This window comes from Armigeres subalbatus, chromosome 3 (genome assembly GCF_024139115.2).
Source record: "Armigeres subalbatus isolate Guangzhou_Male chromosome 3, GZ_Asu_2, whole genome shotgun sequence".
Lineage (NCBI taxonomy): Eukaryota > Metazoa > Arthropoda > Insecta > Diptera > Culicidae > Armigeres > Armigeres subalbatus.
The window spans coordinates 223,678,674-223,702,974 of NC_085141.1; the positions used below are offsets into that span (position 1 = coordinate 223,678,674).

Consider the following 24,301-nt stretch of genomic DNA (forward strand, 5'->3'; position numbering starts at 1 on the left):
ACAAACATTAAGGTGACTCAAATTAGTATAAAAATCATTTTTTTTAATATATTCATGGAACACCCTACCGTTTAATCATTTTAATTATTTCGTCTGATGTTCTGTATATATTTGGATCCAAATTGGTAAACGTTTTGACAGGACAAAATTCTTTTTTTCGGAGGTGAGCCAACCAAGGGCTGAAAGCCTCCTTAATAAAGATAAAAAAAAAATCTTTTTTTAATGTGTTGGGAAATATATCTAAACATTTTTCATACATTTTCTGATTAACGAGTTGAATATCGTTCTTATACATGCTTTAGGCATGCTTTTATGTACTTTTTGCGTACATTAAGAGTTACAGTGAGTTGGGAAAAAAGGTCCGCTAGATTATAATACTAGAATGTAAGATTAAAACTATGAATTTATAATGTAAATGAATAATAAATAAATTATGTTACAGCTTTGAAGCTGATCGAAATGGAATCTGCTCTCAAAAAGTATTTAAACGTGACTATTCCCAACAATAGTGTTTTAGCATGTTTATATAAGCTTGAGTCATTTTTATGTAAATCAAACCAATAGCTCCTCCAAGTTGCTTCTATTATAACAGAATGCATTTGGCATATCAATCCGCTTGATTTTATTTTTCTCAAAGTCCTGATGCTTTGCTCACATTTCCATCTATATTGTAATCGTTTGAACGATATTAAGCTCATTACGGTGATGAATGCTGCAAAATGGTGGGTTGACATCAAGGAAGGAGCGCCCAACAGAGCTCTGGTCCCCACAAGTCCCTATCTCACGCTTCCACGGGTCGTCCGATGACAAAAGACCGCCAGCTAAGGGTTGTGTACTTAGCTGGTAGTGCAGCCTGGGCACTGTTGTCCTTCTGACATCAGCTAGAGTGAGAAGGTACGCCTCGAGCGTCTGTTCACCAGGAGGTGCGGCTCAAACAGCGTCTGCCTGGTACCCAGCGGCTGATTAACGAAATGCTGTATCGCGTCAGCTATACCTAAGATGGCAGCCCCATCATCGCGATGTAGGTAACGCGACCCCGGTAAGGTAGCTTACTGAAGCCTCTCAAATACCACGAAAAATGGAGATAGATGAAAAAGAGAACGTTATTTTTGGCAACCGACCCGGCAACGAAATAAGGACTATGATTGGAAACTCGGTACCTGGAATGTCAGGACCCTAAATGAACCTGGACGAGTGAGCCTTCTGGCTCGTGAACTGCAGAAGATTGGAGTGAACGTGGCTGCTATTCAAGAAGTCCGATGGCCTAGATCCGAAGAACGTGAATTCCGAGCCGTGGACCCCACGATAAATACTGCATTCAAGTATAACATCTATCACAGCGGCGGTGAAAAAGCAGAGCATGGAGTTGGTTTCGTAGTGATGGGCAAGCAGATGAAGCGAGTAATGCGGTGGAAACCCATTAGCGAACGAATCTGTGTGTTGAGGATACGGGGCAAATTCTTCAATTACAGCCTAATCAACGTTTACGCACCGACAAACGATAAATCCGACGACGTGAAGGACACGTTTTATTAATGTCTTGATAAAGCCTATGGAGAGTGCCCAAAGCATGACGTGAAAATTGTTATCGGAGACGCTAACGCTCAGGTCGGTAGAGAGGACATTTTCCGTCCCATAATCGGTAGGGAGAGCCTTCACTCCGCCACCAATGACAACGGCCTACGGCTAGTAAATTTTGCTGCTGCCAGAGGGATGGCCATCAGTAGCACCTACTTTGCACGAAAGTACATCCGAAAGCACACCTGGAGACACCCAAATGGTGAAACTTATAGACCAGATAGACCATGTTCTGGTGGATGGGCGCCATTTCTCGGATGTTATCGATGTGCGGACATTCAGAGGTCCGAACATTGACTCTGATCACTATCTCGTTGTCAGTAAAATTCGATCACGGTTGTCAACTGTATCGAACGAAAGATCACAGCGAACGATGCGTTACAATATCCAGCGATTGTCGGCGGAAGGAGTATCGGCTGAGTACCGCCAGAAGCTCGACGAACGGATAAGTGCAATCAACGTAAGCGACAACATCAACGATCTGTGGGAGTCGATCCATGGAGCGGTGAGTACAACAGCACGAGAAGTGGTAGGCACTGCACAGAGGCGACCCAGGACGGGTTGGTTCGATGTGGAGTGTCAAAGAGTGACAGACGAGAAGAACGTTGCCAGAAGCCGGATGTTGGTGTCAGGTACCCGATCGAATAGAGGTCGGTACAAGGAAGCAAGAGCAGCCGAAAAACGAGCCCACCGCAGGAAGAAAAAAGAGTACGAAGAACAAGTGATTAGTGAGGCGCAGGGAAAAATGGAGCAGAACGATATGCGGAGGTTTTATGAGTCTGTCAATGGCGTGCGGAGAAAGACAGCGCCATCTCCCGTCATGTGCAACGACCAACAAGAGAATTTGCTGACAGATAAAACTGAAGTGGCTGCCAGGTGGAAGCAACACTTCTAGACTTTGTTGAATGGAGGAAGTGACGGTGCATCGGTGAACAGAATAAATATTAGCGACGATGGACAAGCTGTGGAGTCACCTACACTAGATGAGGTTAAAAAAGCTGTCAAAGAGCTGAAAAACAATAAGGCTGCGGGGAAGGACCAGCTCCCGACTGAACTTCTCAAACATGGCAGTGAGCAGCTTTATGAAGTTCTGCACCATATTATGTCGAAAATATGGGAAGACGAGGAAATGCCTGCTAGCTGGTTGGACGGCCTCATTTGCCCTCTCTTTAAGAAAGGGCACAGATTGGAGTGCGCCAATTACCGAGGAATAACTCTCCTTAATTCGGCGTACAAAATTATGTCCCGTATTCTGTTCAACAGATTGAGACCGCTTGAAGAGTCCTTCGTCGGCGAATACCAAGCAGGTTTTCGTGAGGGCCGATCAACGACGGATCAAATGTTTACCCTGAGACAAATCCTTGATAAATTCCGGGAGTACAACTTGCAGACACATCATCTGTTTATTGATTTCAAGGCGGCGTACAGTGAAACGGAATGAATTATGGCAAATTATGCTTGAACATGGTTTTCCGGCGAAACTGATACGGCTGATTCGTATAACGTTGGATGGATCGAAATCAAATGTAAGGGTTGCGGATGAAATATCGACGTCATTTGTTACCTTAGATGGATTAAAGCAGGGTGATGCACTCTCGAACCTACTGTTGAATATAGCGCTCGAGGGAGCGATTAGGAGAGCTGGTGTGCAAAGAAGCGGTACCATTATCACAAAATCACATATGCTCCTGGGATTTGCGGACGATATCGATATTATCGGAATTGATCGCCGTGCCGTGGAAGAGGCTTTTGCGCCTTTTAAGAGGGAGACAGCGAGGATTGGACTCACGATCAATACCAGCAAAACGAAGTATATGGTCGCTGGCAATCAACGTGGGTTCATTAGTGGTGGTGGTAGCGAAATAGTGCTGGATGGTGAAAAATTTGAAGTGGTAGAAGAATTTGTGTATCTTGGAACATTAGTGACGTGCGATATTGATGTTACCCGCGAGGTGAAAAGGCGTATTGCAGCTGCAAATAGGGCTTATTACGGACTTCGTAACCAGCTTAAGTCCCGTAATCTGCAAACGAAAACAAAACTCGCGCTGTATACTACTCTGATTCTTCCGGCGGCTTTATTCGGCCATGAGACATGGACGTTAAAGGAGGCTGATCGGAGATCTCTCGGAGTGTTTGAGCGTAAGGTGCTGCGGACAATACTCGGCGGTAAACAGGAGAACGGTATCTGGCGGCGTCGCATGAATCACGAATTGTACCAGGTGTATAAAGGGCTGGATATTATTAAGCTTATACAACACGGCAGACTACGGTGGGCTGGTCACGTTGTTCGTATGCCGGAAGAACGTCAAGCGAAGATAATATTTAGTAGAGAACCCGGAAGAGGCCGCAGGCTTCGTGGAAGACCGCGTACACGATGGCTTTTTGCAGTTGAAGAGGACCTGAGGGCGCTCAATGTTCAGGGCGACTGGAAGCGATTGGCCCAGTGGAGAAGGATACTCCATTCGGCGTAGGTTCATCGAAGAGCTGTAGCCCATCAAGTATCAAGTAGTACGGTGATGAATGAGAAAATGCATGAAAAACAGTTTAGATATACATATTTCCCCACTCATTTTTCCAAAAACTTTCTTATAATTTTTGTGAAGAAAAAACAATTCTGGTGCAAATATGTACATAGCATCAGTGTTTCAAGCGAAATAAAAGAATAGGGTGGTTCATGAATATATTTAAAAAATGATTTTTCTACTAATTTGAGTCACCTTAATGTTTGTCAAATCAATATTTCCTCCGAATTCCTCCTATTAAAACAGAGTGCATTTGGTAGTTGGATGTCTCTACTTTCATATGGTTGGTGTTTGATCTGCCACAATTTGCCTCAATTAAAGATATGGACATAGCAAAATTGCATTATATAATATGAAAAAGTCGAATAACTTCTCTAATATACCTCCACCACTTACTCGCGGCGATTTGGCTGATCTTCTCCTGGAAGTGTTGTATTCTTGGTCATTCGACAGATATTCCACTGTCTTCTCCATTCGTTGGCCCAGGCGGTGTTCACATGGAGTTTGATCCATGACTTGGCGTCATCGGCTGGGACGCTGCGGCTGAGGAAAGAACTCGATCGGCCAATATTGGTCAGGATATCCGCATCTTCATTACCCCGGTGGCCGGACACCCACATCAGGGTGATGTCGTCATTCAGGATCGTCTGAGTAGCCTGGATGAAAGGGTGGCCATTTGATGCGGAGTTCAAAGCAGCGAGTGCGCTTACCGAGTCGGTCACGATCAGCGTCGGACCGCTACTCAAGATAGACACTGCCTGGAAAATTGCTGCCGCTTCCGCCGAGAAGACGGAGCAGACGTCTGGTAGTCGGTGGGAGGTGGATGTCATTTCGCTTGAAACAATTCCGATACCCACTTTGCCTTTGGCCTTGGAGCCGTCCGTGTACCTCGGTGTTGTTTGATAACGCTCCTCGATCCGTTGACTGAAAAGACTTTGAGCTTGTTTTCAATTACTTAATCGGAAGGAACGGTTGAGTAGGAAGTTCTTAATGAACATGAGGAGATTACCGGAGATACCCCAGAGTGCCAGCTTCCTGAGGACGCCGGGGTCCATGCACGGTTGTATGCACGAGAGATGTCCAAGGATACGAGCTCGGCGTGCTTGTCTTGGGCCTTCGCTTCTTCCAAGATCTGGCCGAGGGAGGCAATATAGGTTCCGGTTCCGCGGCCGGGGCGAAAAGCATGTTGCCGGTGGTGGAACTTGTCTGTGGTTTCGAGGAAGTGAGTTAGGCGTCGGTTTACCATCCCCTCCATAATTTTGGAGCCGAAGTTTGTAAGCGTTATGAGACGGTAGCTTCCCGCCTCGTTTGGTGAGCCTTGACTTTTTGGTATTGGCACTACCAAGCTAGACTTCCACTCCGCAAGGAATTTGCCGCTGGTTCACTCGGCGGTCTTGAGCCGGAAGTCTTACATACCTTGACCTTTTTTTAGAGTGCGAAGTCTAGTTCCGCCATGGAGAAGGGGTGAATCATGGTATTGCCGTAGTCTGGTGGTAATTGGAAGGTGACAATCCCAAGTAACATTTTAAGTTTTATAACGCTCTTGAAGATCATAATTACCCGTAACGCTGGGTAGACACCTTTACGTGGTGTGCTACGGGGTAAGATCTACCACGGTTTCATTGCCAGCTACAGGCAAATCCTGACCCAACGAATACCTTCCTCATTATCCAACTCCGTGGTACTTATGAGGGTGTCGCTAAGTCGGTGGCCTCTCGTTGAGTAAGTACCACATCAACACTTCCTTCCTCTCCCTAGTTACGGTGAAGATGGGCGTGGCCAGGAGTAGTAATCCTCATGCTTTTGTTATTTTTGTTTAAGACTGGAATCAAGGAGCACTCCTCTTCTTGATTTCTGATAGCATTCTAGATGAGGATCTCAAAAGTAAAACATGAGTATCACTAGTGTCCAATCTACGAATTACACCGTAACAATGCTAATGCTAATAACGCTTCTGAAGATCATAATTCACCCTACAAGAGTGTTATAAAACCAGTACAAAACTAAAATTACTAGGGAATTTGCGCTGCGGGAGCTGGGTGTTTCTTGCGAAAGGTTTCGGCATACTCCAGATAGGATGATTATCGGTGGAAATGGTCGGCTAGCGTGTCGGCCACGAACACGGGATTCCGGTGTGTAATACCGTCAATGGAAAGAGTGATTCAACTTGCTCGTCGCTCAGGGTCAGGGTGCACTATGGGGCGGCTCCATGCAAGTAGGTGGCCGAAAATATTTTCATTTCATTTCTGCAATATTTCACACTTATATCGTAGATTATTGTCTAAAAGATGTGAAATACTTGTTTTGCAGGTCGTTATTACTTCTAAGGTCTCCAAACTCCGTGGAATACAGACCTTTGATCTCTATGGAATATATCCCTTTTATCTACGAATGTCTCATGTACACAGCAGTCTATAGATGTGTATTTTATTGCAGCGCAGACCTGTAGAGTTCAAACTAGAAAATTGTATACTGTTTTTATGTGAATTGAGTTGTACAGATGTTCTAAGTTGCACAAGGACTCCGTCAAATACAGGCCATTGCATCTACATACGTAACAGGTTGTCTTTGTAGGATTTTTCAGATTGGTTCAGGCTCTTAACCCGTAAAACAAGTAAAGGGAATACAATATGAAGCTCTATTAAAGCTAAACGAACTCCATGCAATAAAAGCTTCAAGATATATAAGTATACTGCAACAACATTTATTTATTCATTATGTACATGAACATCCTCAACAAAATCATCATTTATTTCTTCAAGATCGATTAAAATATCTGCTATGGTATATTTTTCTGTACTCGAATCTGTTGTATTGCAAGAAGTTTCAGTCACTAAAAAACTTTGAACATCTTCTGGATATTCCAGATTAGATTTATTTTGAAGTCGGCTACCTAAGTTGAGGGAGCTTATCAAAGGATCCGACGAGTTCATAGCACGAATGAAAACGTCATGTAAATTTTCTTCTCTTGAGGCTTTCCTGGCATGATGAGTCCGACTTTTTTTTAAGTGCTTGTGTTGACACTCAGCTGCTTCTTCAGCCAACATTCCAAGTGGTGCTGGTGAATGAATAATTATATCCCCAGCATGGGCAAGGACTTTATGCACCGTAGCAGGAATTTTATACCAATCATACAGCTGCAAATATAACCGGTAGGTTACTTTACAATAACTGTCTAGCTTTTCAGGATTGATTGGCTCTTGGCAGTTTATCGCGATCAGAATGTTCCAGAACCGGTGAATTAGCTCTTCGTTGACATTTAATGCTTCACTTAACAGATTTGGATTCGAAAACGCTCGTCGACAAATGTTTCCAGTTGTACTTGATCCTGCTCCACCTTGCCTTGGCTGGTCGACTCTCACACCAAAGCTATCATAAAGCCTTTTCTGTATAAGTTGATTTCTCTTCAAGTACGCTTCCTTTAATATCTTTGATACCTGCCACTTTTTAAAATCCATTCGGTAAGATATGTGAAGAAGGCACTCGAAAAATCGCATCCATGCATGTAATGGAGATATTCCATAAATAAGTGTCCCTATCTCTGATGTATATCCTTTTTCAAACTCCTAGAATATTTGAAAAACAAAACAGTTTTTAAAAATGTTCAAGTAGAACATATCGTACAATGTACAAGGAGAACATATCGCTTTCATTTTTTGTATCACTTTGTAAGTAGGAAATCTTGCAGGATTTTTTTTATGTGTTTGTTCGTACACATATTTACTCATATCACAATCGAGAAAATATTCAAAAGTTTTTTCATCGGACATCATTCCATGAGAATCACTTAGAGTAGTGTACATTCTGGAAGCGTGATCTCGGTTTTTTAAAATATGGCCTATCACTTTCACCATACTCGTATCACTTCTGTTGTAGGCAGTTCTTCTTGCTCCCAGTAGCGCTTTTTCTATGGTATCCTCTCTTGAATCCATTAGCTCGTCATTAATTCTTCTGCGCTTCGTACGCTCACTTAAATCCTCAAAATTTTTTGATGGCCTTCCACGAGATGTTGAAGCCACTGGCTCTGGCTCAGCATGATAAAATTCTTCTAATTCAAATTCTGTGTCAAGCCATTCCTCATTATATGAGTCAAAGTAAGTTTTGGACCGGGATGCGGCCTGCCATTTTTTTTTCAAATTTCAAATGCAGATTTTTCAATTTTGTATGGAGTTGACTCTTTTTTTGTTTATCCACTGCGAAGCTTTGGCAGATATATTCCAAAGCCTTTTCAACGCGATCTACCTGATGTCCCTCGTGAGCTCTAAATACTTCAATGAGTTGCCTATAATTCATGATTCACCAAATAATAAGTACAAACACTTCACACGATTTACCTTCGCAATCACAGCTCACTATGCACTCCGATAGACATTCATAAATGTTCTGTTTATTTATTTCACCTAGGTACATACTAATAATTTTTGCTTCTTGTATTCACATATTGGATTTTAATTAATATCAAAATTTTACTTTTTATGAAATAATTTCAAATGAAGCCTAGAGTATTTTCGTAACCCTCAAGAGTATATTGTTTTTTTTTTCATATTTATTTGCTTGATACTTGATAGATAATGAGTTGCCTCCTCTTGGTGAGCCTACGCCAAATGGAGTATCATATAGCTGCATAAGCTATCGTGTACACGGCCTACCACGAAGCCTACGACACTTTTCGTGTTATCTACTATCTCTATTTTAACTGTTCTTGATGCTCTTGTGTCATACGCATGGGATTTGTATCCAGCCCCTCACAGTCTGTCGTGTATTATGAGAATAATTACATTTAATGTTTCAAAATTAATGACTTTTTCTCGAAAAAGTTATCGGAATCGCAAATTTGCAGCTATAAGCAGCTGGAATTTGTTTTAATGCCTTCTGGGAGGTCCAAAGAAAGTCGTAGTGGTAGTCGCTAAGCGAAACTTTGAGAAACTTTTTTTGTATGGAACTTTTTGCATGGAAAAAAAATTGGTCGCTACCTCTGGGGTCCCCGTCGGAGGACCAGAGAAGCCTACCAACTATGCCGCTCGAGGCCATGGTGATATCGACAGCAGACTCAGTGGACCCTCGACGGAAGGTAGGAGCATTGACGAATACATAGACGGAGTGGTGGCCATTTTTTCGGGCACCACTATATACCCCTGGGGAGTGACGGATTACAATTATTATAATCACTCGACCATTGAGAAGCCCCTCAATTCAAATCACGTCAGTTTGACAACAGTTGTCATTTCCATTTTTGCTTACCTCCTGTTTCTGATTCAAAAATCAATTCAGCATCAACATTTCAAAAGGGCGGAACTAACAATTGTAAACAAATCTAGTTTTCATTGTAATTAGATATAAAACATCAAAATTAATAATCTAAATCAATATGTTTCATAAAAATATCTAATACTATATCCGCACTACGGCCGAATAACATGTTATTCGCGCTTTGGTGTTATTCGGCCAATAACATGTTTTTCAAAGGTAATATTCCCATACATTTCGGACAGCCGAATAACACCTTTGAATAACATGTTATTGCAGGTTATTGCGAATAACATGATACAACTGATCGAATTTGCTGCTCGACTGAAGGCCGAAGGCCCTGCGCATTTTCCTCGACATCACTAGGCCTTTTCATGTGACACTGCCGAGGCTGCACTTGTTTACAACCGCTGAACAGGCCCGCAATCCCGAAGCTGTCACTTTCATAGAAGAACTGTCAATTGACGATGAAATCAGCTGTTTTTAAACGTCTCGTGAAAAGGCCCATTCCACTTGTCATTTCAAGTCCAATGAAAAAAATGTTACTTAGGTCGTTTTGAAAAGTTAAGCGAGATTTCTTGTTTTGTTTCTCAGGTTTTGTTTTTCTCTGATTAGTTTTTTAGTTTAGTTTGAAAATTGCTTAGAAAATGGTAAATTCTGACGATAAGAATTTGAATTTGATGGGCTACAGCTCTTCGATGAACCTACGCCGAATGGAGTATCCTCCACTGGACTCGATCCTGGGCCAATCGCTTCCAGTCGCCCGGAACATTGAGCGCCCTCAGGTCCTCTTCAACTGCAAAAAGCCATCGTGCCTCGAAGCCTGCGGCCTCTTCCGGGTTCAAATTGTTGGTTGACGATAATAAACTCAAAATAGAAGGTTGGTATTTGTTAAACCCAATCATAGTCTAATTTAATAAAATAATATTGTTAATAATTCTGTTTTCAGGTGAAAAAGTCTCAAATTTCCTGTAAGTATCTTCTCAATCAAACGAATGGTCATTGTGTATTTGTGAATTTGGAAAATTTGCGGACCGAGGAAGAAGGCCGGATTCAATGATTTATTCACTGTATAACATTGGTGATGTCTATAAAGTGATAATAATTATGCCCGAATGTGCCGGATCTTGATTCGAAGCAGGGACTGTGTCCAGTAAGTACTGCAACCACTGCAACGGGACCGGAAAACAGGTGACAATTAGCTTATCGATTTTTGATGCATTCCACCTGTCGCTAATGCCAAGGTGCACGAAGTTTCGTCAAATATTCGTGCCCGGAAGCGGCGGTAAAGGACTGATGACCCTGAGAGAGCGGATGATTATGTACGTGTGACGGCGTTGGGGTTGGACATGCTGTACAAATGCGTGGAAACAAGAACGGCAAAGATAGCACGCTTTTACAAAAATATTATAATAGACAACTTTAAATACAAATGGATTGGTACTTAAATCGTAATTTAATTCAAAATATATACCGATAATGAAAATTTATATTTGCAGTTCTTCTCAAATCCGGTTTAGCTGGTATCAACTTTCGTCTGGCTTTCATTCGCAATTCGATGTAGTACGCAAAAGGTTTATCTACCCCAATATGGTAAGTGGTTCTGTTCCCATAATTTAAGAGCACCAAAGACTTTTTTTAATTGATTCGGCATATTGTGAAGGATCGTCTACATTGCAGAAAAATCGAGTAGCCAAATGGCTACTAAACTAGAAGAATACATCAAAATAAATATTGGTAAAACATGATTTTATTTTTTTCAGGTACCGTATCAATACTTGGATGGCGTTCCGTTGCTCATTATGCCATGCACAAGCTATAGAATAGGAACTGCAAGCTACACGGCTGATATGAAATGTTTTTTCCCTACATCCTGTCGAGGATGTTCGGGACATCGTTACTTATGAGTCCAGGATGCCGTTTGTCCAGACCATAATGTGACTATCACTGGGAATTTGAAGGATCGTCCTCAGGAGGAAAACAGTTCGAAGGCTTGAAAAATATAAGCAGTTACCGTTCATAGCAACAAAAACTCACTGACAGATGGGCAAATTGTCGCAGAATTCTCTGACCTTGATATGGAGGCTATTCGGGCGATTCGATTGAAACCATACTCGTTCTGCTCTTTGTGTTACATAATCAACGGCCTGAAATAATATAGTCTGGACTATCACTTGGCGCATTTGGAGGATTACTAAAGGTCGCCGATGAATTTGATATATTGTCCGAAAACCATTAGACATTGTTAGAAGCCAACGACTATATGGCATAAGAAATGAACAACAACCACAGAGTGCAAGTTCAGGCTTTTCTAACCGGAATGGGCAAAACAACTATTCATGGGTCACAACAAGGAGCACCTCTTCACGAACGATTGAAAATCAGACTCAATGAAAAAATGGATTTACTAGACTAGACAGTTTAAGAAAATGAGTTAGTGGCTTTCGGTAGAAAGTATAGGATTGCAAGAATAATTTGTTTAAAAAAAGTTATACCTTAAAATCAAAATTATTGCAAAGCAATAACAAGGGTGTCATTTCATTTCAAGGAATATTGCTTAAATATATTTTTTTTAAATGATCAAATTAATTTGTTTAATTGTTGTTAAAATAATAAATTGTTATATTTATTTTATTCTCTTATTTTAAATACTTTACTGTCATAAGCTTTCAGATTATACGCTCATTGAAACGGAGGGAGGGTTGATCATCTTCGTTTAGGATCATTCGATATGTAATGTATAGTCTAGTGCTGCTGATATCTGTTTTGAAAGCTTCTCAACCTAGTTCAGCAAACGAAGGTAAGCCCTGTTGTATGAAAAAAGAAGAAAAACATTAAAAAATGTATGTAATTAATTTAAAATAATTTTGCCTTACCACTTGGCCTGGGTATTTGTTCTGGAATTCGAAGTTCTGAGTTTCGCCAAGGCGCAAGGCATATATAGTCCCGAGCCTCATGTCGATGATTTTTGACAATTTTGATTTCCTTTCAGAAATATGTCTAAAATTGTTTTGTATTTCTCAATGTAAAATGAGTTTGAAAAATTCAACAGCATATTACTTAAGTTGGAGAAAGCTGACATGGAACGCTTATGCAAATAGGGGCAGCATTTGGTCAATATCTAGCTTTCGATCTGGGGTGTTGCCGTTCGTTAAACTCCACCGATTAGTTGTTGATACCTACTTATCTGCATGCTGTTATTTTTTGTTGTGGTCATAAAATCCTTTGAGTCATCATTCGTCTTTCAAATCGGTGCCGAATATTCCGTCGTCGTCGTAGGCATCAGATTTGCCAGTGGTGCTCCCCGTATTGGAATCCTAAAAGAATTGATTTGATTTGATATTCGTAGTCGGGGCCGCGACGATACTCACCGCCTTCGTCAAAACCTCCACTGCGCTTTGAGAACGATGGTGTTGTTCCGTTATCAGCAAAATCGATACGAATACGACGATCCGGTGCCCCTAACGGGAATCCACGCATTTCCTTCACAGCAGCCGTAGCAGCATCAATAGAATCGTACAGAATGTAGGCCTGGGTGTCCCCTTTGTTATATTCGATCTTTTTGATGGCACCAAAACGGCCGAACTCACGCTCCAACTGAGTAACCGAAGTCCATACGCCAAGACCACCAACCCAAATTCTGTTCGTCGGAGTAGCTTTAACGTATCCTATCTTGCACTGGAACTTGCCAATGTACTGACCGGACAACTCAACCTTAGCTCGGTGAGCCATGTCCAACGTTTGGTAACGAACAAAAGCATTTCCAGTTCCTGCCGAAACGAACCGAAAGGACACAAGGTGAGGGAGAAAAACAAACAGACAAACTGTCAAAACGTCAAGAGGGGTAAGTCAGCGCTCGTAAAATATTTATGTAATTCGTCACCTACGAGGGGTATTTTCTTCAAAATGAAGAAGAAGACATGGTGCCCGATTTTCTGATGGCTTTGTACCGGACATTTCGGTCTATGTATTCGTCAATGGTAGGAGTGCCGTCGTTTAGTATTACGAATCCAGCGACGGCGGAGAGGTTTTCAAGAATACTCACCAGTCTATTTCTGAGGTTTGGGAGCTTGCTGGATGAAATATTATATGAAGTCGGCGTCGACAGAGATATCCGTGGCAAGAATTTCCTGCAGGATTCCAACAGCAGCGGTTTGGTAAACATTTTGTTCCACCTTGGTGAACCATTTGTACTTGCCTTCCAATGTCCGGTCCATAGCGGCGGGTGTCGTTCTGTGTATTTCTTGTAGTCAAGTCACACAAATTATTGGGGAAACCGTTCATGTTCCATTGGAATGCTAGATTGATGGCGGGGTTGCAGGTCCGGAACCAACAACCGGCAGAGCACAATGGTCGGATTCGTCAAATTACACGACATAAATCGATAACTCAAAAACCATCAGTGCTAGAGTTTTGACGTCTTCAGAAGAAATGATCTATAAGAAGAGATCTATTTTTGGTGTAAGTTGTCATTAGGGTGGCCCTTCGGTGATTTTTTTTTGGAAATGTATTTTTTTACCCTTTTGAGTTAGGAGTTCATATAATTCTACAAAGTTGTAGAGAATTTAATTCTAAGCATTTTTGCTTAATAAACATTTATTTTATCTCATACAGGTAATGTTTTATGACAAAATTACTAAATTTAGATAGGGTGGTCCCGAAAAAAATAGTTTTTAGCGTCCACTTTCATCAATTCAGAATATTTTCAAAATCTGTCTTAGCATCGCTTCATGGTCTTTGGATGGCGCATCTTTTGGTTACATAAGACGGCTGATAGCTTCATTTTCAAGCATATTATAAGCGTTTTTTTCACGAAAAAGTGATATTTTTCTAAGCATTCTACTGCAGCTAGTAGCAAATATTAGCAAAAATTTCAATCGTTATCTGAAAGTATACATGCAGGCCCATCAAATCCATGGTATTTCATTTGTCCATGTTTGTCCACTTTTGTTTGATAATCATATTAGTTTTTGTATGAAAAATCAGCTATTCCATGGGAAACACATATACCATATCTCTGATTTTCGCAATATTTGGTAGAATCATTCTTTTTCGAAAATAAATAAACTCACTTTTTAATTTTGTCCGATTTCTATCCAGGGTGGTCGAAAAAATCAACATTTTGGAAAAAATATTTTTTGAAACATAATTTTTGAACTACTGGACCTATTATCAATGTTCATGGAATCACATGTAGTCATTGGCGACCCTCACTTAGAAACTGTGAAAATAAAATTATTCTGCGAATTAGCCATGAAAAATAAACTTGAATTTTATGATTTTGTATTTCGCCATAAAAGTAGCGCTCTTAAGCATATATTTCATGAAAACCCCTTGAAAATCGTTCCAGTAGTTAAAATGTCAAAATGATTTTTTCGACTTCTTTTCCACACGAGTTGATTTAAATATTTTAGATAAAGAACGATTCTATGTGGGCTTTGTGGCCGTGCCATGGCCATGTCTAGAGGCATGGACTATGTAGCGTGGCTCGATTCCCGCCTCGGTAAGAAGGAAACTTTTCGTGATCGAAAAATTCTCCACCCCACTGGGTATTATGTGTCCTGTCAGTTGTCTAGGTGTTAAGTGTTCAGTCTCTACGACCTCTGGTCGAAGACGGTGTTCTTGTCTTTTATTCTACCAAATATTGTGAAAATCCAAAAGATGATATATGTGTTTCACCCTAATTTTTCGTACAAAAATAATACTATCGTCAAACAAAAGCGGACAAAGATGGACAAATGAAATACCATGGATTTGATGGGCTTGCATGTATATTTTCAAATTACGATTGAAATTTTTGCTAATATTTGCTACTAGCTGCAGTAGAATGCTCAGAAAAATATCACTTTTTTTATGAAAAAACGCTTATAATATGCTTAAAAATGAAGCTATCAACCATCTTATGTAACCAAAAGATGCGCCATCCAAAGACCGTGAAGCGATGCTAAGACAGTTTTTGAAAATATTCCGAATTGATAAAAGTGAAAGCTAAAAACTATTTTTTCGGGACCACCCTATCTAAATTTAGTAATTTTGTCATAAAACATCACCTATATGAGATAAAATAAATGTTTATTAAGCAAAAATGCTTAGAATTAAATTCTCTACAACTTTGTAGAAATATATGACATCCTAACTCAAAAGTGTAAAAAAATACATTTCCAAAAAAAATTCACCGTAGGGCCACCCTAATGACAACTTACACCAAAAATAGATCTCTTCTTATAGATCATTTCTTCTGAAGACGTCAAAACTCTAACACTGATAGTTTTCGAGTTATCGATTTATGTCGTGAAATTTGACGAATCCGACCATTGTGCAGAGATGGGAGAGGCAACGGTAAAAAGGGGGTTTTGGTTTAGAGTTTGGTGGGGGTGTGCAACAACTTGGACTAGCGCAAATCCAAGCAATTGTGAAATTTACGTCTTGATCTCATCCAGTGATTTTTCATCCCTCAGTTTTGTCGTCGTAAATGAAGAATTTTTACCGCTTCTCAGTTAAATACTGAAGAAGACGTTTCCGATCGTCAAAGGTTCCCGGCAAAACGCGGCAGTCACCCTTCCTGGCGAATCTGAAATGAAACTTTGATGCCCTGAAGGTTACTCAAAATATCATTCCTAAAGCCAGAAAACTCGGCAACAGATAAAACAATTGGAGTAATACTTTGCTTCTTCGCATGAATCGAATCACCTGGGCTAGAGGTAGATTCGATTTGTTCATTTTCGTCATGAATCAATTCGAACTGGCTGCTCAGTTCGATAGGAGAAGGAATATCTGAAGTCTCCAGCTTCCTTCTATTTTTCCGCGCTTTGGCAGGATGGTCTTGAAACCTTGTTTCTTTGAAGGATGTAGAGAATTCAGAGACTCCTCCTTCCTCTTGATTTTGTTAATGGTCATTGCTGAGCATGGAGATGTGGCCTTCTAAGAGCTTTTTTTCCAGAACGGTGTCCTTGCAGGATTATCACCGCTTGTCGGAATTTTACTTCCGCAGACGGGTCCAACGTGAAACGAAAGTACGGATCCAAGCAATGATCGTAACTGGATCAGTTGGTACAAATAGCGCTTAGAGATACTGTGGAAATTGAAACAGCTTCGGCTAGTATTAAAACTTTTTTCAGCAAAGAGAACAGACAACCGCACAGTACAAGAACACATTTTTTTTATAAATTCTACTAAACTACGAATGATGCGTGTCAGCCAAATGACTGAAAATATCTCCAAAATAATAATAATTGAATGATTGCAACTTATAGACTTGCTCATTATGTAACAGTTTACTTAGAAAAGTCATAACAGCATTTGAAAATAATTGAATCCACTATGAAATACATCCACTTTTCATCAAGTTAGTCTGTTTCCAAAATCAATTACAATCAGGCGTGCTCTAGTTTAATCAACTAACAGAATCGTGCCCATCTGGAACCATGTAACACTAGTCGGTGTGAATTGGCTGCATCTAAAACAGTTTCACCCAATTCCGATGCCCGTGCCTCACGTTCAATGATAACCATCCCCAATTAAATGGATCTTGATTTCGTTCCAATTTAAACACTTCGTTCGTTGACACGTTGCTGGATGGGTCTCCGGCGAAATTTCGCTCGTAAATTAATGTGCCTCTTGTGCGATGAATGGACGTACATTGAATTAGAATTAATTTGACGATTTCTCGCTTTGCTGGACTCCCGTTTGCAGTAGTACGCTGTCACTTGGGCGCCATCGGAATACATAATGAAGTTTATTTGAAATCCATTCAATTGGTCTCATTTATTTGAATGCGATATGGGCCTCTGATCCAATGTTTTTGTAGAATGTTGTTATAAATCGATCGGTTCATTCGAAAACAGTATCTAAAACATTATTTTTCTTTTTCCTTTCAGGTATGTCTTCCTGGAAGTCACTCGACCGTAATCTAATTGACATCGATGCAATGAAGCAGGCATGACCAATGATCAGCTCAGTAACAGGCAGTAGTTGTAGAACGGGTGAACTGTATGACCTAAGCCAACCATCTGGTGCCTGCCAGTGAGTCTCCACCGGCTGATCCATTTCCCATGTCTCCCCGACCGACGACTGACCAGAAAATCGAAGCGAAAAATTTGCATAATATTTATCGCACTAGTTTTACATATTATAAATTACTGCCTCACAATTTGCATCTCCGATGTTGGAGTGCTCTTTCTTTCCGTGCATACACTTGGTATAATATTTAGCATTCATAGTTTAAGGATTGCATGAGCAAGCAACAGGCACCGGCAAGTCGAGTGCTTAGCTCCTTTGGCGTCGTAGTTGTTTGCACCAACCGCACATTCTCCGAAGATAAACTTTCAATTTATTTAACTTCACATTTATCTCTCACCCACACGCATTGCTCGATGAAGCCATCATCGCGATATGATAGATGGTTTCCCAAGGAAAAAAATGAAGCTTTTCCACACAGTGCTTGCTCGTGGCTGAAAGCGATTTTCCCTCGTTGAACCGTCTTTAACATAAAAGTTTTCCGGCTGGGATGTGGATCGACATCTCATCCAATACATTTCTTGTTAGTGACAGCAAGAGATACCTGAGCAAAATCTAACATTAGAATAAATGCAAATCAAGATATAACAGCTTCAATTTATCTTATTCTTGTCAATCATGCAGTACCAACAAATGACAAGGTTAACAGGATTAACATGCTTAGAATTTATTACTACGGCGTGTGCTTTAATAGCATTAGATTTAAAACAAAGATGGTTTAATAAACATAACTTAATAGGAAAAATATGTTTGGTAACAACAATGTTTCATAACTTGTGTTCTGTAATTGTCGAGAGTTAAAATGAATCCGGATAAACATAATAAACTGAACAGCACGGAGAAAAAAAATCAAAAACCCTTGTTTGTGAAACGGACTAATGAACGAACATAAATCTCACGAATGACCAAGTGCAAACTCTTTTCAAAGTATGTACCTAGAAGTACTTGCAAACATGATTCACTTTCCACCTCTGCTGCGGCAACGAACAGCAATTGAATCCGGCATACACGCATTCGTAGACAGCGAAGAATTTCCCGAATGAAAGACGATCAGCCAGTCAGCATCGGAAAGAGCGTTTCAATAAGCACGTTCAATCTGTCGAGCTCGATCTCGTCCGTTTTGGCAGGCAAACTGTAATTTGTTTCAATTTGATGTTTTTATGTTTTTCTTATAGCTGAAGTATCGCGAGAGTTTACTCGACTCGTGAATATGTACCTCAGTCTGAGCGAATATGCTTAGGGTTTTTTTTTTTGTTGGTGCATCACCCTTCTGTAATTTTCATCGTTGGTTAGTTGGCTTGGCACGCCCATTACCACTGCGATCGTCGTCGCCAACAAGTTTATGCCTACGCCCGCCCGGCGACGACGGAGGAACGTCAAGTGTGAGTGATTCATGTTTTATTGATGTTTTAGTGTCGATGGGGTTACCGTACTGTAGTCGCACAGGAAGACGGAAGACCGGCGGTGACGATTGGAACGTGCCAAAATTAAAATAGCATTTTATATGCTTTTGGCTCTGTCTAGGAATCGTATATTACGAGATGGGCGGACATTTTTCCAGGCGGTTTAACAACGCTTTTACCTTTGTAACTAACCTTTACGCATGAAAAAAAGCTGGAGGATTTAAATGGCTTCAAATACGGAGACCCTTGCAAATATATTTCCACCCCGTCATTAAAATGAATGAGAAAATCGGTTCAAAGTTTGACAGCTCTCAAGGTTCGATTGGCTCAAGATTACCGACTCTCTTAATATAGGACCCCTACTGCTGTCTATTAAGAATATATTCATATATGAGTCCGGAATATAGTTGTTTGAAACCGTTTGAAATCTATTGCTAAAAATGTTTTTGTATTTAATCCAGCTCGTTAATTTTTAAGGCAAAGGTGTCTTCATAAACAATTTCTTTATTTTGATTGAAAGTTCACAAAAATTTTCACGGTGTTGAACTTAATCTAGAATAAAAAATAACAACTAAATAAAGATTAAAAAAAAAAACAAAATTTTTCACGATAGAGGCTTTCCTTCATTCACGCATCTAGGGTGTGTTACGGGGAAAAATCTACTTGAGGTAGCTTGAGGTACATCCTGACTCAAGGTTACCACATGTCCGATAGATCTGTTCATCGCCGATTCTCGTTTGTTGATTTTTAGGTTTCGTCATTTCATATTTCTCATCAATACCATCCTCAAGTAATTCTTTTTCAACGCATTCAATAATTCCGTCAACCATTGGATCCACTTTCTTATGCTAGTCCTTGCTCCTTACTATTCCGGCATATAAAGTTTTTCGGATTGATTCCAATTCAATCTTTTTGGAGAAGAATGCTTCCATTGTCCTTCTAATAGGCTTGCAACTTTTTTTTTAATCCGTCATAAAATTCCTCCCTCTTTCTGTTACAAACTTAAATTACCGGCAGAATTTACTCTTTAATGTCAGTGTACACACTTCTCACACATGTGCATACATAGACTTACAGGTATGATGCGTGCATTTATGCCAAAGTTTGGAAATGAATTCAACAAAATCCAAAACAAATTTCAGAAGATTAACAGACATGGTTAAGAAGGTTTTGCGACTTCATAAGTGATCCAAACTGTCCATGAGTCCAGACCTTGCAAGCCACAGCTACGACGATTTCATTTTCGTCACTCAAAGTTTGGACATGCAATCAACCATATCCATAACATCTCCCCAAAAAAAAAAGAACAGACATGGTAAGATGGTTTTGGGATGGTGGGGTCATCCGAATTGTCCTTGAATTCATAACTATCTGACGGTACGACACCATTTTTTTCGTCACTCAAAGTTTGAGGAATTTCAACATTATCTATTACGTCTTCCAGTAATTTAACGAACATTTTGTGATAATTTTGGGATCTGGATAATCCAAACTGTTCTTGAGTTCTGAACTTGCGGTTTATAGACGCTACAGTAAGTGCTTTTTATGCTGCTTAATGTTTCAACATGTTTTCAGTCATGTCATGGGAACAACATCTCCTGGAAGAAGTAAGAAAAAAGGTCAAAAGAACAAAACGACGAAACAACAAATTTGATTTTTTTTTAATTTAATCTTTTTGATCAGGACAAAAAAAAATTGAACGGTATTATGAGAATATACTTCTGAACTAAAATCTAGAATCTAAAGGTTCGGAAGGATTTGAAAGGCTTTAGGACTTTTTTTTTGAAAAATTGAAAAAAAAAACCGTTGCAGGAGGCACGAGAACTCGTAAGGCTCGTGAGCCTCTTTTCGAGAAATACGGAAGCCTTTTTCCAAGAGGCTCGAAAGCATTCTTCCAAGAGGGTCGAAAACCTTCTTTCAAGAGGGTCTAAAGCATCCTTTCAAGAGGGTTGAAAGACTTCTTTCAAAAGGATCTAAAGCCTCATTTTAAAAGATCCGGGAGCCTCGGAAGCATCCTTTCAAGAGGGTCGAAAGTCTTCTTTCAAGAGGTTCTAAAAGTTCTTTTCAAGTGGCTTGGGAGCCTCCTTTAGAGAGGCTCGAAAGCCTTTTTTCAAGAGACTAGGAATCATCCAGTCTTGCAAAATGTCGTGACCATCACCAGATGATCAGATATGAAAACAAAAACCACCACGCTTTTAAACGATGTTCTTTACTGACAATCACTGCAAGCGCATCGTGACATGTAGAAGCTGACACGTGAGTACCTTCGGTAAGCGTGACACCCAGATTGACAACCACAAGCTGAGAGCCATAAAGAGCATCAGGTCGGTCAGCTGTCAAAAGTGCAGGTGAGCACCGTTATTGATTGATTTTGTTGTCGTTTGATTAGACTGACGTCGTTTTTAATTGATAAATGGATCAATCAAGGTAACTCATTTTGCTCTCACCGCATCAAAACAACGGCGACACTGTATACGCATATTTCTATTCGTGTGTGTTTGACAGAACATGTCTACGGTGGCGCAATCTGCTCATTTCATAGCGGCAGTTTTTGCTTATTGATTGGTCCATTGGATAAATCAATAGTTAAATTAAGGGTTCACTCACAAATTACATAACGCTAAAATGGACCTGGGGGCTGAAAGCCCCCACCCACCCTCTCGTAACGTATTTTGTATGGGAGGGTTCTGAAATTTGTATGGGCCGTATTTGTGAATGGCTCTAACTAAGTTTTTACCAATTTGATCCAGACTATCTTTTGAGAAAACCAAATTTTTTTATTGATTTTTCAAATGGATACAATTAAAAACGACGCATCCTACAAAAAATGTTGTATGGGTGACTATCGCAAAATCAGTCAAAGTTTCTAATAAAGATATCGGAAACAATTCAAATTGAGCCCTACACTGAAAAAATCAGTTTCAACAGTTTCAAAATTAAAACTCGATTTGCGAAAAAACGCTTTTTGATTTGTATGAAATTGTGTCTCAAGATAGGTGATTATGTTCCTACCAACCGTCCATACATCGCAAGCTAGGCACTTTGAAGGAAAAAAGTTTTTCTAACAAAAACTTTTTCTTGTCGAAATTATTTTAAGGGTATTTTTATGCGTTGCGATCAGTTACGTCCTAACTATTGTTCTCTGCTTGCCTGTACAGGAATATTTAAATATATGTATGTATATGTTAAATCCACTGGCACTCCTTGACACTGAGAAAAAAATCAATTCCGACAAGAAAATTTTTTGTTAGAAAAACTTTTTCCCTTAAAAGTGTCAAGCTTGCGATGTATGGACGGTTGGTAGGGAACATAATCACCTATCTTGAGACACAATTTCATACAAATCAAAAAGCGTTTTTTCGCAAATCGAGTTTTAATTTTTGAAACTGTTGAAACTGATTTTTTTCAGTGTAGGGCTCAATTTGAATTGTTTCCGATATCTTTATTAGAAACTTTGACTGATTTTGCGATAGTCACCCATACAACATTTTTTGTAGGATGCGTCGTTTTTAATTGTATCCATTTGAAAAATCAATAAAAAATTTGGCCTTTTTCAAAAGATAGTCTGGATCAAATTTGGAAAAACTATGTATGTACTTTTCTTTTAATAGCACCTCTTAAAATATTGTACAAAAAGTCAATATAAACAATAAGAACACTTAAATGTTCCCAAAAATTCTATTTTGGCTTCATGCATTTTTATCACAGCAAAAATCCATTAATTCCGCTAAGTGGATTATTCCATTGCTGTCGAGCGTTGATTTCGAACCAAACACCGCATAGGTCAAGTGATCATCACGATAGTCAAGATGACATGGATATGACAACCACAACATCAGGAAAGTTTTCCTATCATTCATGCTGGTGATCACAGGCAGAAGAAGTGAAGACATGGTGAGTGACCAAGCGCTAGTTGCTAAAATGTCACTTTCATGGTGATCGTTACACCAAGCATGTGAGATCCACATTGAGCATCACAATTGAGTACTTGACACATGACCTGGATTTTGTTATTGTCACGCTTTGCGTGACTTGTACGGTGACACTTTGCAGCACTGGAATCATCCTTTCCAGAAGGTTGAAAGCCTTCTTTCAAGAGGTTCTAAAGCCTCCTTTGGCGAGGCTCGTAAGGCTTCTTTCGAGAGGCTTTTTCAAGAGACTAGGAAGCAACCTTTCAAGAGGGTCGAAATCCATCTTTCAAGAGATTCTAAAGCCTCCATTCAGTAGGCTCGTAAGCGTCCTTTCAAGAGGATCGAAAGACTTCTTTCAAAAGATTCCCAAAGGAAGCACTTTTTCAAGATGTTCTAAAGCCTCCTTTCAAGAAGCTCGGAAGCCTTCTTTCAAAAGAGTCGAAAACCTTCTTTCAAGAGGTTCTAAATCCTTCTTTCAAGAAGTTCTAAAGCCTTCTTTCAAGAGGCTCGGGAGCCTGCTTTCGAGAGGCTCGTAATTCTTCTTTCAAGAGACTTGGAAGCTTCATGCATAAACTAAATTTGAATTGGAATGTTTCTTCGAATGACGAAAATTTTAAACAACTTTGGATAGAGACCATGTGAATGTAGAGCCATACATACCGTTAGTTTTCAGGTCCGTTTTTCATATAACTAATTAGTTACGCTTATTCTTATGATGACGATAAAATTAGGGGGTATCTCAAGGAATGCAAAAGTTAGAAGGGGTACCTCTCAGGAAAAAGGTTTAGAACCGCTGCTCTAGGCCATCCGAACTGATCTTGTGCTTCAACCTTGTGAAATGCAGCTTTTACAGTTACTTGTTTGTTACTCAATGTTTCATTATGCATTCTATCACATATTCACGACATTTCCTAGAACAACGGCTCCCAACCTTTTTCTGAGAGGTGCACCTTCGAACTACTGCATTAATTGAGGTACCCCCTCCTGAAAGTAGGCTTCCAGGTTTCTTGAAAGAACAATTCAAAGCCCTTGAATCTCTTAAAAGGAGGTTTCCGTACCTCTTGATAAGAGGCTCCTGAGCCTCTTGCATAATGGCTTTCGAGCCAGTTAAAAGGAGACTTCCTTTGCATCTCGCAAGGACGCTTCTGAGCCTCTTGAAAGTATGCTTCCAAGCCTATTGGAGGGATGCTTCTGAACCTCTTGAAAGGAAGCTTCCGAGCCACTAGAGAGTAGGCTTTAGAGACTCTTGAAAATAAGCTTCCGAGCCTCTTGAAAATAGGCTTCCGAGCCTGTTAAAAGGAGGCTTGCAAGCCTCTTGAAAGGAGACCGAGCCTCTTGAAAGGAGCTTCCCGAGCCTCTTGAAAGGAGCCATCCGAACTTTTTGGAAGAAGGCTTCCGACACTTTTAAAAAGCGGCTTCCGAGCCTCTTGAAAGTATACTTTCGGGCGTCTTAAACAAGGCTTCTGGCCTCTTGAAAAGAGGCTTCTCAGTCTGATGAAAAGAAGCTTTCCAGCCTTTGGAAAGCAGGATTTCGAGCCTACTGGAGAGAGGCTTCTAAGCCTGTTGTAGAGAGGGTTCTGATCCTCCTGAAAGTAGGCTTCTGAGCCTCTTGACAGAAGTTTTC

At 40.2% G+C, this 24,301-nt stretch overlaps 2 protein-coding genes and 1 long non-coding RNA gene across 6 annotated transcripts in view; 2 read left to right on the forward strand and 1 right to left on the reverse strand.

The window, feature by feature from the left end:
* Positions 1–24,301, forward strand: part of LOC134220273 (disco-interacting protein 2) — a 571,865-nt gene that overhangs the window by 151,692 nt on the left and 395,872 nt on the right. The window lies entirely within an intron of this gene.
* Positions 9,945–11,830, forward strand: LOC134225985 (uncharacterized). Its single transcript, XR_009983365.1, has 4 exons — positions 9,945–10,227; positions 10,297–10,787; positions 10,847–10,940; positions 11,111–11,830. It is a non-coding gene; the product is annotated as an uncharacterized LOC134225985 (long non-coding RNA).
* Positions 12,385–13,142, reverse strand: LOC134225984 (RNA-binding protein spenito-like). Its single transcript, XM_062706465.1, has 2 exons — positions 12,719–13,142; positions 12,385–12,664 (listed from the first exon to the last, which is right to left on the reverse strand). The coding sequence occupies exons 1-2, from the start codon at positions 13,077–13,079 to the stop codon at positions 12,630–12,632; spliced, it is 396 nt and encodes a 131-aa protein (XP_062562449.1). The 5' UTR covers positions 13,080–13,142; the 3' UTR covers positions 12,385–12,629.